General features: G+C 42.0%; 1 protein-coding gene across 1 annotated transcript in view; it reads left to right on the top strand.

Moving 5' to 3' along the window:
• Positions 1-14,053, top strand: part of JHY (junctional cadherin complex regulator) — a 67,787-nt gene extending 53,734 nt beyond the window's left edge. The window contains exons 6-9 of the mRNA XM_032640852.1: positions 2,064-2,358; positions 10,141-10,221; positions 11,340-11,468; positions 13,639-14,053. Of these exons, the coding sequence (XP_032496743.1) occupies positions 2,064-2,358; positions 10,141-10,221; positions 11,340-11,468; positions 13,639-13,836 (703 nt within the window). The 3' untranslated portion in view covers positions 13,837-14,053. The remainder of the gene's footprint in view (positions 1-2,063; positions 2,359-10,140; positions 10,222-11,339; positions 11,469-13,638) is intronic.
• Positions 14,054-14,504: the final 451 nt, after the last annotated feature.

Below are 14,504 nucleotides of genomic sequence, written 5' to 3'. Positions count from 1 at the left end.
CAGCATCTTATAGCTCTAAAACTAATCATTGTTTTAGTATTGTTGTATAGAGTCAGTGCTGTTTTAGATTTAACCAGTTGTTTATTATTGTCTTTGCCTCCCATGCTTTTTTCCATTTTACTCTTTCTTCCTGAAGTAGATCCTTTAGAAGTTCTTTCAGCAAGTACATTTCACTGGTAAATTTACCGGAAATTCCTTTACTTTCCTCTCTATCTTAAATTATGTTTAACTTGATAAAGAATTAACCTCTTTGAAAACATTGTTTTTCTATTTCCTGGCTTCTCTATTTCTTCGAAAAGTCTTTTATCAATGTAATTATCATTCTTTTTGTCTTTGTCTTTTTTTCTCTCCTTGGTTTTTTTTTTTTTTTTTTTTGCGGTACGCGGGCCTCTCACCGCTGCGGCCTCCCCCGCTGCGGAGCACAGGCTCCGGACTTGCAGGCCCAGCGGCCATGGCTCACAGGCCCAGCCACTCCGCGGCATGTGGGATCCTCCCGGACCGGGGCACGAACCCACGTCCCCCGCATCGGCAGGCGGACTCCCAACCACCGCGCCACCAGGGAAGCCCCTCTCCTTGGTTTTGAGGTCTCTGTTTTTGGTGTTCTGAAGCTTTGCTGTGATGTATCTAGGTTTGAAATTTGTAATCCTGCTTGTGATTTTTCTGGGATTCCTAAATCTGAGTGTTCATTTCTTTCATAAATTCTGGAAAATTATCACCCATTTTTCCTTTGAATATTATGTCTCCCAAATTTGCTCTCATTTTCCTTCAGGAACACCAAGTAGATGTATATTTGATTCTCTTATTCTAGACTGTGTCTTTTTAACTGTTTCTTATTTCCATCTCTTATCCCTCTATGCCTCTTTCTGAGAAATTTCCTCTAAGTTTCTAAGTCTCTTCAGCCCCAATATGCTCTTTGGTGTATCCACTGAGTTGTAAATTTCAGTAATGGTGTTTTTCATGTCTAGGAGTTCTACATGGTTCTGATTAAAACCTTCCTGTTATTTTTTCAGAACATATTTCTCGGGGTTTTGATTTCTTCTTTCATGTCTTTAATCGTTATAAACATGCTTCCTTATGAATGCTAATATTCAATTACCTTAAGTTCTTAGAAATCTACTACTGCTGTGTGTATCTGCTCATTCTCATACTTGGTAGGTTATTTACTCACATGTTCTAGGATTTTGGATTGTGAACTTATGTTTATCCATCTTCTCTGTAGACACCTAGGCAGGCTTGGGTGGGAATGTATCCTTCCAGAGAACTTGCTTCTGACAGATACTACAGAGGTATCCTTCCTCTAGGATCACTTTATGTTAATTTCTTGGTGTTGGATTTCCATGATTATGTGGGGAAGGTAAATTTGAACCCCAAATATTGTCCCGTAGATATTCACAGGGAATTTTTTTCCCAGCTCAGAGCCTACATTAAGACAGATAGTCTTGCTTTGTTGTTTCCCAAGGCTGGTGAATGAGTTTTTCACTAATTTGCCTTTTTTTTTGAGGGTGTAGCGCTTCAAGGGTTACATACAGCCTTCACGCAGGCATCTCAGTTCTGATTCTCTGCCCGACACAGAGCCAAGATCTCACATATCCCATACCAGTGTTGAATGGTGAAACTCAAGCACTTAGGTCCAAACTCCCTCAAAGAAAGCCATAGCTTCATCTTATCTAAATCTGCTTTAGTTTTAGTTTCTGTTTAGTTTGTGGTCTCTGAAGATTCCCTGTCTCTCTTACAAATCCAACTATCTAATTAAAAGGGCATTTGTTTAATTTAATCCCACCTGTCCAGGTATTTTGTGGTGGGAATGCCTTTGATTTTTCAGAATGATGTCTTTTCTATTCTGAATGCACTAAATGAAAGTTCTAAGTAAGAGCTAGAATATCGTAAAGAAAAAATAGAGGATATTAAGAAATTAATGTATTTATGAAAAGATTAAGCTAAAGAACATTAATTTGATTGGGGGAGTAAATACATCAAATGAATGGTTCATAAAGACTTCTATGCTAAAAGTCTTATGTATCTAGGTTTCATTAACAGATTTGGGCTTTTTTCTTTCCTTTAAGGAAGTTCCATTCTTCCTCTGAGAGCCAACCTGCTAGTGCCTCTCCAGACTCACGGCTCACCCAGACAATGGAGCAGCATCAGCAAGCGCTAATGCATCTGACTGAGGTGCATCCCCACGAAGGGGCCTTACCCGGCGTCACGCTTCCACCCATACCGTCAAGGGTGGAAAGTGAATCCCAACTCAGTTCAGAGAGAAGCCAAAGAAACCAAGTGAAAATTAGCCGTAGCAATTCTGAAGGCTATCTGTTTCAACTGGAAAAGGGGAAGAAGCATAGGAAAAGAAGCAGCATTAAGGTAATAAAAGCATCTTACTTACTTAACCTTTTATTTTGATAATACACAGGGACCTTGATTTTCATTCTCCTTATCACAGGCCTGGAATAGGGGTGCTGCTGCCCCTCCTTCTTCCTCTAGTCCCCACCCCTTCTCAGCCTTCATCTCACCTCAGCTCCTGCAGTAAAACACCCAGGACAGCCAATGACTGGGCTTTCTTCTGAAATGTTTGCTTAATGAGTTCTGTGTTTACCTAAGATTCACCATGACTAGCACCTTTGTGCACTTAGGTCTTTCCCATCAGGTCTGCTTTGTTAAATAAGGGAAATGGGGGTGGGAGGCAAAGAGGAAGGTTTCCAGGAAGAAATGAAGGAGCGTTGAAGGAGGCTTTTTATGTCCTTTGTGTTTCTCTACTGTTACAAACAATAAAAACCCCTCAGGAAAGATCACTTGTTTCTAGTGTCAAATAGTAAGGAAAAGGCTGGAAAATGCATTCTGCTTTACTGGGCAACAGGGACGTAGTTGCCCAGTTTACTGGCTGGAAGCAATAGTCCTGTGGTGGATTGGCCCCGCCGGGAACAGACTCTGAAGTGGAGATTTGTGAGCAAGAGAGTTACTGGGGAACCACCCCTGTCGGGGAGGGAGAGGGCAGGGCCGGGTGAGGGAGAAGGGGTGGCTTTGAGGCTGGTGCAAAGGATGCCTCGGCCAAGCCTATGAGGGTTCTGAAGTTGGGATGGCCCTTCAGAGGCAGGGAACCCAGATGTTCCCCCACATGGATCAGCCATTGGCTATTGACTGTCTCTGGGGGAGGGTTGCAACTTTGGGCACAGCCGCTCCATCTGGCTGAGGTCAGTTCTTAGGGAGGGACTCGACTGTGAGCCGTAGCAGACAACACTCCCAGCAGCCGGGGAACCAGTGGACACCCGTGGGGCGTCCACTATAAGGCAGATTTAGGGAGCCATCCTTACTTCAACTCAACATATATGTGTTGAATTCCTACCAGGAACTGTGTCAGGTGCTGGGACGTATAGCAAACGAGCCACGCCCTTTCCCCAGCAGTATTATGTTGAAATAAAAGAGAGAGAGATGCACAGTGAACACAGAGGAGCACAGAGGGGGACACATCCCCACCTGCAAGTCAAGCAGAGTTTCAGGAGGTGATCGTGAGGCATCTTAGAGGATGATTGAGAGTTAGCGAAAGAAGGAAGACTGAAAGTATTTTAGGCAGGGGGACCAGTGTAAGTGAATGTTCTGAAGCTTGAGAGAACACAAAGCATGCCGGGAACTGATGCATTTTAGGTCTGCTGTCACTCAAACTGGGAGGTGCTGAGTGTTGAGAGGTGACAGTGGAGAAGTAGGTCGGGCACCGGGTCTTCAAGGACCTTACTCGTCATTGGAAGAAGGAGGGCTCTAATCCCTCAGCTGGTGTAGGGGTGGGGGGTTGGCGGGGGGCATGGAAGAATTTTAACCACAGTTAGATTAATGTTTTAGAGAGACTGCTCTGGCTGTGGTGTGCAGGGCAGGTGCAGGGCACTCCAGGAATAGGGGATCGTGAAGTCAGTGGACACCCACATGCGAGCCTCAGAAAAAAAGGAAAGGGTGGCCTTGAAGAGAAGAAGGGAAAGCTGGACTAGAATGACAGTGGGTCCTACTGCAGAGAAGAAAAGGAGGACCAGCTTGGTGTGTTCTCCTGAGATAGAAACTCAGAGGCTGATGCACATGAAACGCCCCAGCCCACTGCCGCCACCTGCGAGCCTAGGCCTTCAGCTCACTCACAGCCCCGGGGTCCTTCCCTCCGCCCCTTCCCACACGCTGACCTGAGGGCTTCTTGAGCTCCTCACGTGACCCTCCCTCACATCCTCCGTCCTGCCGGGGTACCTAATTCTTGCCCAGGCTGTGGAAACCACTACTGGTTGTTTAGAGCTGGGATGATCCCCAGTTTCACAGTAAATAAGAAGAAATGTGTTCCTGGCTTCATAAGTAACTTATTTTTCCACCAAACCATTATTACTTGACAGTTAATTGTACCTAATCTGAGGTATGATTAGTACTGTTTTCGAGTACTTCATAAATAGAATAGGGTTTGTAGACTGGACTAGGAAGCCAGACACTGTGCGTATTATTATTTCTATAGGGAAATGTATTCAGAGCTCAGGAACCAACACATTCTCAAGGTGAGGGCATGCTGTCACTCTGGAATTTATGAGTTACCAGGGCCTAAAAAAGAGCTCAAACTCACTACCTTGGAAGAGAACCTTCTGGGTTAGGGTTCTTGCCAACTGTGGATTATTGTTGACAATGCAAGCTTTTAACAATTCCTAATGAGCAGGGTTTAGTGGAAGTCACGCACTCAGCCATTTCTAAATTCTCATCACCTAATCTCTCTGTGACTCGGACAAGTTATTAATTCACCTGAGTCCCTATTTCCTCATACGCACAATCAGAATTGTTCTTTTTGTAGATTTGGTTTAACAGTTAAGTGAAATAATGTATTAAAACCTTAGCTTAGGGCTTGCCTGGTGGCACAGTGGTTAAGAATCCACCTGCCAATGCAGGGGACACGGGTTCGAGCCCTGGTCCGGGAAGATCCCACATGCTGCGGAGCAACTAAGCCCGTGCGCCACAACTACTGAGCCCACTGCCACAACTACTGAAGGCTGCACACCTAGAGCCTGTGCTCCACAGCAAGAGAAGCCACCGCAATGAGAAGCCCGCATACCGCAACGAAGAGTAGCCCCTGCTCGCCGCGCGCAGCAATGAAGACCCAACGCAGCCAAAAATAAATAAATGAATAAATAAGTTAAAAAAAAAAAAACCTTAGCTTAGTGCCTAGCAAAGAATAGACATCAACTAAATGTTAGTTTCCTTTCCCTTCCTTCTCCTTTTGGTGGTTTGAATCTGTGTTTTACCGAGGGAAGGCAGAGGACAGTACCCAGTGATGGTGTGTATCATGACACATCTAAGATCGGGGAGGGAAGGGAAGAGGAAGAAAGAGAACTTCCACTTCCCACTTCCCAAGCCCTCTTTCCAACTTGGAAAATCCCTGCCTTCCTGCTTTCTCTCAGAGATGTTGCAATCCACACGTATCCATTTTCTCCATCCAAGACTTTCAGCCTACATCCGACAAAGACACAGAAGCACTCTTTGTCCGGGAAGCCATTCCAGAAGCTAAAATGATTTAGAACCGAGCTATTTGTATAGGACAGCAGGTAGCCGGGGCCCCAGACAGAGGGACTCATTCCCCAGGTCATGCCCATTTCCTAGTCAAAGCAAATCTCATGGTTGCCAAGGGAATCGACTCGAATCACATTAAAAATCTGAGGATTTGTCAAGATAATAGGCCCAAGCACCGTTCCTCTTCTCCTAGCAGTTCTGTTGTGACCAGTTTACGACATTCAGCACTGTCCACGGCCACGGAATGCAGACATCAGGCAGTGAGAGAGTAACACAGCACAAGTGATGACAAACAGTAATAAAAATATCTACCGCAACCGGCCACAAAGTAACTGCTTAAGGAGTTCTCTGGCAGCTGTGTGGAGCTGAGCTGCGGTAATTAACCCGTGTGTTTGTTGTCACAGACAATCCGGGTGTTGCTGCTTGACTGCTTCTAAGACGAGGTTTATTTGGATTAAGTTTAGCAACCGCAGAGCAAATTTCCTTCACTTGCTGTTCCGCAGTATTTGAGGCATTGTTTTCCGTCCCGTCTCTGAGTAACTTTCTCACCCTTACACATCTGAGGAATGTTCTGGAGGAAAGCCCCGCAGTGTCCCCCACAGCAGGGCACGACCTCTCAGAGTTGAAACAAGTCCTCCCGGGACAGTCAATGTCATTTCCAAGTCAGGCACCTTTTGCCTCCCGTTTACAATAAAAGTCACTCTTCTGGCTTGAGAAGACCTGTGATTGATGGCCGGCAGAAACCTTCCACCAGGAGATCCTATGCCAGACTCTGCCAAAGCCACGACCAGTGGACACCAATTCCAAGGGGTAGATCTGGTCTGGTCAGCCGTCAGCTAGAGCCAGGGTTGGCTGATGTCACCCTGTGTGCATCTCATGCAAAGAGTAACAGCAAACCCCGCCGGGGATGTTTTGAAAACATGCTTTTATTTTCCCCGTGTTTGGAGACCTAATGAGACTATTATTGTTGATTTAATTTTTAAAAATGGGGGGTGGCATGGTGCTATTGTGACCTTTTGGTCTTGTAACAGCCAAAGAGAGGTAAATCAAACTAAATTCTAGGGATTATTTGACTATGAAAGCCTTTTGAAGAGACAGAAAGTAGCTTAGTGGTTGCCTAGGGCTGGAGGTGGGGGGAGGGAAGGGACTGCTAATGGGTACGGGGTTTCTTTTCAGGTCAATGAAAATGTTCTGAAATTGGATTGTGGTGACTTTCGCACAACTTGATGACTATACTAAAAACCACTGAACTGTACAACTTCAAATGGGTGAATTTGGTGGTGTGTGAATTTTATCTCAATAAAGCTGTGAAAAAGAATTTTGATGGGAAGAGATCAAACAAAATTACAGCCCTGAGAACTTGAAGCTAACAAGTAAATCCAGGATTTTTCATTGTCAGACACCCAGAACAAACTCCGTTAGGAGCCATCGCTCTCCCTTGAGAAACATGTCTTCACTGGAAGCAGCTCAGCCTGTCAAGGAGTCAGTGGCGTTTGGAGATGACCCCTTCGGGCCACACTCTTTCCTTCGTGTCAGTCTGTGGTGCTAGACCCTCGGCTCTGTTTTTCTGTGACAGCCACGATGTTTATTCGAGGTGATAGTAAGAACTTCAACGGGGATGCAATAAGCAATTATTCATGCTCTACATTACATCTTTTGTCAGTTGGTGGAATGATTAAAGCTAAGCTGCTTCAGACTAAGGATGCGATTTCTGGGCACTGATCATTTCTGTCTCATCAGTTTTGGACAAACTGGATTTATGACTTGGATGTGAGTGGGGTTCTCTCCTTTTTCATTACTGGTTTACTTTGGCAAATGGTAACTTAGTGATTTCAAAACAATGGCGGAGATGGCATATGCCAGATGAAGAACAAATTTGCAATCGCAAAGTATAGGATATCTGAGTTCATTCTGCTATTAAAAATTAGCAGAGGTTTTAAAATGTGATAATACCCAGTGTCATCGAGGTTTGGACAAAAAGAGCATTCTTCTACCTTGTTAACAGAAGTGTTCATGAATGGCCCTGAATATGTTCATGATTCTGTCTCAATAATCTCACTTCTCTTAATTTATCTCAAAGAAATAATCAGAGTAGCCCATAAACAACGCTCATCCCTAGGACATCTTAAATGTCCAACATTTAGAAGAATCGCTAAATAATTCAACTATAACTAGACAATAGAATGTTATACATAAAAATCACATTTTCAGAAAACATGTAGTGACAGGGAAATACAGTGTAATGGTAACCTTCTCAGCAAAAAAAAATAACAAAATAATTTGTAGCATAGGGACAATTTTATAAAAGTATGAACGGATACATCTAAAGGGCAGGAAGCAGCTGTAGTGGTTTTGCTGGGTGATGAGTCTATTCTCTTAAAGGAGATTTATGATTTTGAAATGCCTTCAATGAACAATATTTCTTCTATATACTTCTTCTATATATTATATTCTTCTGTATACTATATTTTAATTATTTTAGTCCAAAGACTTAAGAAAGGATCTTCTTTGAACTTTTAGAATTAGATGCACTGAAAGAGTTTTGACTACAAATATTTAACATACTAATCAGGCAAATTCCGTTTACAGAACTTTTAATCCTTGCAGTGTAGAAGTGTTGCCTAAATGACACATGATTTTGGCCCTGTGAAGCGCTATGTACTATAAAAATTTTGTAGGACCTTAGAAATACTGCCTTCAGCTACAAGTCACAGAACTACTCTTTACAGCAATTTCAAAAATAAGGGTTCATTCTTCTTACATACAGTTAATCCACAAGTAGGTAGTTGCTAGCACCAGTGGTTCTATAGTTCAAAACATCAGAACCAGTATTTGTACAATTCTCTTGTTCTTTTTTTCTTTCCTGGCTACAAGATTGCTGCTGTATCTCCAGAAATCACATCCACATTCAAGGCAAGATAAAGGGAAAGGGGGAGGGGCTGTGCCAATCCAGTTAAAGGTTTTCCAAGATGCACCCTCTGTCTATGCCAGCAAACCTTCATTCATATCTCATGGGCCAGAGTTCAGTGCTGGGGTCTGGAGGAAAGAGCTTTTGGCTCTGAGCCTGGGAAATGGCAATGGAGAAGCTAAGTGGTCTGACCTCCAGGTAGTCGGTCAATAGGCACTGTGAGCAGTAACAGTTGACATAAGTGTCTACATAAGTTCATTGTTAAGATTTGAGAATTATATGCAGTAACTCTCTATATGATGAAATGTTCTGTTTTTAAAGTCTCTGCACTATCTCTGCCAAATTCTCTCTTAGGAAAGGGCACGTTAGATATATTGAATATTTTAGGATTTAATAATTAACAGGAACTTTCCAAATTTAGAAAAATACCATGCCTCGCCATTAGCATATAGACAGGTGGCACCATACACGGTTAGTTCAGAACTGCTGCCTCTGCGGTATGGCCATTTATCCTAAGCACCAGTTTTGAGGTACCCTAAGATCATTGCCGTCACCCAAACCATCTCTTTGGTATTGTCCTTCCTGCCCTTCCCAAGGAAGACAACTCAATGAACTCACAAATGCAAAGAAAAGAGGCCTTTGTTTCCCCACAAGGGTATCTGCTGCAAGTAGCAAGTCAGATTTCATGTCAAAAGTGGGAGTTTGGGGAATATCTTAACCTATCCTACAGTCAGGAGCGCGTTAGTATTTTTCCTGCCTGTTACTGTGCTCGACCGACATAACTTAATAATTAAATAGCCTCGGTCTGTTACTCTGTCCCTTTATTTTATTTTGTCTGTTTGTTTGTTTTTGCGGTACACGGGCCTCTCACGGTCGTGGCCTCTCCCGTCGCGGAGCACAGGCTCCGGACGCGCACGCTCAGCGGCCATGGCCACGGCTCACGGGCCCAGCTGCTGCGGGATCCTCCCGGACCGGGGAACGAACCCGCGTTCCCTGCATCGGCAGGCGGACCCTCAACCACTGCGCCACCAGGGAAGCCCATACTCTGTCCCTTTAAATATGCAATAGTAATAAGCATTATCGTATGAAATTTTTTGTACCTTTCAAAATATCCAAAATCACACTGAATAAAATGAGTTTCTCAGCGGGTCTTGCTTAGACTCTTAACCCTTAAATGTTTCCTTTCTTTTGAACATTATGACATTAGACAGGGTGCTCTCTCTTCGAGGCAGTGTGCTTACCTGATTCGTTTAGATCGCCTCTTCCAGGGAAATCAGTTGGTTCAGTGAACCGTACAAAACTAGACATACTACTCACAGCAGCAGCAGCAAGTTTGTAACGTATCTGTTACGTTAAATTAGTAACGTATCCGTTACGTTAAATTAGTAATGTATCCGTTACGTTAAAAATGTTAATAACAAAGCAGCACTTCGCTCACTTGAAATTTTTTATTTATAATTTTCAGAATTTCAATGTTTTTTATTGCAAAAGTGGAAAAGTCCAAACATGTTAGCTCACCAGCTACAAATTACCAAGGAAACTGTTATCAGTGACGACCATTAAAATGGAAGAATTGTTGGGAAACACACCCACTCTCCCACGGTCCACACAGGCTGCCATTCTTCATTTTGCTTCTTCCCTTTCTTATGTGGCGATGACAACTCGAGGATGGGGGACATACAAGTCTTTAAAAGAAACTGTCTCTTTGATTGTATTTTTAGAGTTCCAGGCTGAAAGGTTATCAGAACAGAGACATGAAGCTTGGAGGCCTCGGACCTGACCTTGAGTCCATCAGAGACAAAGTGAGTGTGATGTACATACAGCAATTCCAGGATTGGATTTGCCATTTGTCTTCCAGGAAAACTGTATAAAGATACCCCCAGAACCGAGGGGTAGGGTAAGCTGTGACAAAGCGAGAGAGAGGCATGGACATATATACACTACCAAACGTAAGGTAGATAGCTAGTGGGAAGCAGCCGCATAGCACAGGGAGATCAGCTCCGTGCTTTGTGACTGCCTGGAGGGGTGAGATAGGGAGGGTGGGAGGGAGGGAGACGCAAGAGGGAAGAGATATGGGAACATATGTATAAGTATAACTGATTCACTTTGTTATAAAGCAGAAACTAACACACCACTGTAGAGCAATTATACTCCAATAAAGATGTAAAAAATAAATAAATAAATAAAAACAAAGGTATGGACCTGAAAAAAAAAAAAAAAAAAGATACCCCCAGAACCAAGTCCTAATTCAAATGTCTCCCTCTGAATAGAGACCCTTCTGAAGCAGCACTGGTAATAAGCCCCGGGCACTACTTCTACCATAAAATAAAATTACTCAGCCAATGTTGTTTTATGTATCCACCTTTTAGTTAGTTTTGAAGGCCCAAACAGAAAAGTGGGACACATGCACATGAAAAGAGATGTGTGTGTTATATGGTCGTTGGTCTTTCCCAATAGAGTTATCTTGATAATATTGAGGAGTGGCTACAGAGAAGACACTCAGGGTAAGAGTTTCCCAAGCCATGAAAAGTACATCCACTTTATTCTCTTTCCTCTAGTGAAAGGAGATCTTCATTTAATGTATTTTAACTGCAGCTGCACTCAAGGCATAAAAAGAGAGTAGAGTTCAAAGTTGGAAGCAAAAGTGAAAATAAATTGGGTAAACGCAACAAAGAAGAGGCTGAATGTGATTTAGCCACTGTTACGTGAACACTGGGTGTGCTATTGCGGTGACATTCCGCCCCTCAAGAGAAACTATTTCTAGGAGAGACATTAACTTAACCATTTCACTGCTGTCACCTTACACGCGGTGATCCCATTTCCCCCGTGCCCAGCTCACTAAAATTAGTGTCAATTTAGATAGAGAACAGAGCGATCTAGCAGGACCTGTGAGTCACCCTCACTTTGTTTCTCTGAACAGATGCAGAAATTAATACAGCAAAAGGAATATGCAAAACAAGTAAAGGAATACAACATGAAGGCACTATCCATCCCGTCAAAGCCACAAATAGCAAAGACTGAAAATAAATCTGCTGTCCCTCGGCAGAAGGTAAGAAATTCTCACCAAGGCAGTTGTCTTTTTAATTAGAATTAAAAGGAAACCTCTGTGACCTCACGACAATGAATTCCCCACGTTATTTGAACACAGAGGATGTTTTAGCTACTACTGTTCCTGCAGCTCCCCATCATTCACAGATATTGATGTAAAAATGATATACAGGGCTTCCCTGGTGGCGCAGTGGTTGCGAGTCCGCCTGCCGATGCAGGGGACGCGGGTTCGTGCCCCGGTCGGGGAGGATCCCACATGCCGCGGAGCGGCTGGGCCCGTGAGCCATGGCCGCTGAGCCTGCGCGTCCGGAGCCTGTGCTCCGCAACGGGAGAGGCCACAGCAGTGAGAGGCCCGCGTACAGCATAAAAAAAAAAAAAAAAAATGATATACACACATATGATGCTGGAAGGTTAGCCTCTTTTTTTCCCTGAAGTTCACTGTTATCTTTAGTCTTCCACATGTTTTCCTCCAAGTATAGTATTTCGAGTTTCTCACACAAAAATTCAATGGTTAGGTGATTTCATAGAAAAAAACTATTAATCCTGATTAACCATCAATTTCCTTCTCTACCATTAAATAAGTTTTAAGAAATTAGCATCTTCTTGCCATGTCTGGGTGCTTATGTCAGAGGAAAGTCCTTCACTGTTTCTCTCAAGTTCATTCCCTATATTTCTCCTAAGGGATGGTACTATATAGGTTCCTCTACCCAATAAAAATGATAAATACAGGATGTTCTCCCTCTCAGAAGTCATCCAACTCTTAAGTTGTGATGTGAATGAAATACGTTCTATGGAGACACCGAGCTTTGCAGTACAGGTCTCTGCCTCAGTCCCAGTAAGGACGTGGGACCCTTTGCACGAGGGACAAGTGACCCTTTGGTGCTTTTAGGAATTTGTACTTCGTGTTCTCTTTCACAGACTCTCATATTTTCTATCTATTGCCTTTCTTCCTCAGACCTTGAAGACCTCAATCCACTTGATTGAGTTTCCATGATGCCACTTTTTCTTTTTTTCTCCAGTCCATTATTTGTTCATGAAGAGATTCAAGGCAATAAGTCTATAATTAGAAATTCCAATAGAAGTCAACTACACACACTGAGAAGTCTGGAGTTTTTCTGTTTTGGAGATTTTTCCCCTTCTAGGACCTACATATACTATCCATTCCCATTTTAGCTCTCAAGAAACTCTTATTAAACTGTAAAACTGGGGGTGGGGAGAGAGAAATTAGGAGTTTGGGATTAACATCTAACACTACTATATATGAAATAGATAAACAACAAGGACCTACTGTATAGCACAGGAAACTATATCCAATATCTTGTAATAACCTATAATGGAAAAGAATCTGAAAAAGTATATATATATATATATATATATATATATATATATATATACACACATATATATATACTGAAACTAACCTGAAACTAACACCACATTATAAATTAACTATACTTCAGTTTTAAAAAATGGTTAATTTTAGAAAAGTAAAACATATAAAGGCAGATTTAGAAATCATATTCAGTAATCTCATTTTTATTGTAATGCCTGTCAGAACTGCCATCACTGAAAAAAAGACTGCCTTTTTTTAGTATCCAGGTATCTATAGATATGCTAAAGAAAAGGAAACAATAATTTTCAACCTCTAATAAATACTTGCCAGAGTTGTAAGAACCCAGAAACAAGAATAGTTGGTGTAACAATGGAGACTCAGCTTTATCTCAACTACAGTGATGTCTTTGGTCTCAAGCTGTAACAAGTCCTCTTTGGATGGAAAGGTCAGTTAATATCTCCTCAATAAAGGTTTGGTTTTAATAAGACTGCCAGCAGCTAAACAGATCAAACACATAAGAAATCTATTTTCAAGCACTTGAATAAAACTCAGTTTTATAAAGAAAACATCCAGCGTCACAACCGTACATATCATCCTTCAATTCTCTTTTTTTCCACAGCATTTTGTTACGTGGCTAATTGATTTTGTTTAAACTGTGCGTTATATTGCATTATTTGTATTTTCCATTTGGTCTCCATTTCCATCCATCCCTTAGTACATTATTGTAGCAATAGTCTCCAATTATATTATCAATAAACCTTTCCTAAGACTAGATTTAATTTAAGGAATCCAGGGTTCATTTCCCATCTCAAATAAAATTTTATCTTTATGCTTTTAGGCTTTGGAATATGCTAAGACCATCCCCAAACCCAAACCTTCAAATCTGAGTGATCAAGCCTCAAAGGAAAAGAAAAATCCAACCCATGCTGGAAACGGAGACATTTTACCTGAAATCTCACTGCTGGAAGTACTGCAGAACAGACATGAAAGGGAAAAACAGGCTGTGGCTGCTTTTAAAGCCCTTCATATTGTATAGACAAGATATGACCAGAGATGCCCAGGGGATGGACTTGGAGAAGAGAAACTCCAACCCACTGCTCTGCATTGAGAGTGATGACCTAGCATCGTCACCTAACTGCAGTCCACGTTTGCTTCGTACAGGGTTTAAAATATGGGGCCCTATTACATTACGGCGCCATATTTTACTTTCCAGGAAGAAAAACTATTTTAATTATTTATTTTCAAATCAGTTAATATTGGGGCTGAATAAGAACTAGGGAATAAAGCCTTTTGGTTTTATACTGGATCCTTTCATTTCTTCTTGGCTTTATATTGGCTCTTTGAATTTCTTAAGTGATCGCTACCCTTTCTTAGCATAATGAAACTCTTCAAGTTACCCAGAAATAAATGTATCTACTTGTGTTTCTTTCTCATTTTCCTGATTAAAAAAAAACTATAAACACTTCAGTTTCTATTGAAAAGAACTCAACTTGGACTAAACACCGGTAAATTTTGCAATATCATTTCAAAAATATTTCAAAAATCTCTAAATTTAGCCAAGGGTTTATATGTAAAATTTAAAAAATGAAAGTGCTTCTAGATGTGCTACTCAAGTAAAACAAATCTCAATGTTGTTCTAACAGAGCATCAAGATATTAATTAGAAATCCACCAAGTCCAAAAGCACTCAACTCGGGCACCTCTG

This window comes from Phocoena sinus, chromosome 8 (genome assembly GCF_008692025.1).
Source record: "Phocoena sinus isolate mPhoSin1 chromosome 8, mPhoSin1.pri, whole genome shotgun sequence".
NCBI classification, from domain to species: domain Eukaryota; kingdom Metazoa; phylum Chordata; class Mammalia; order Artiodactyla; family Phocoenidae; genus Phocoena; species Phocoena sinus.
This window is presented reverse-complemented; position numbering and strand designations above follow the sequence as displayed.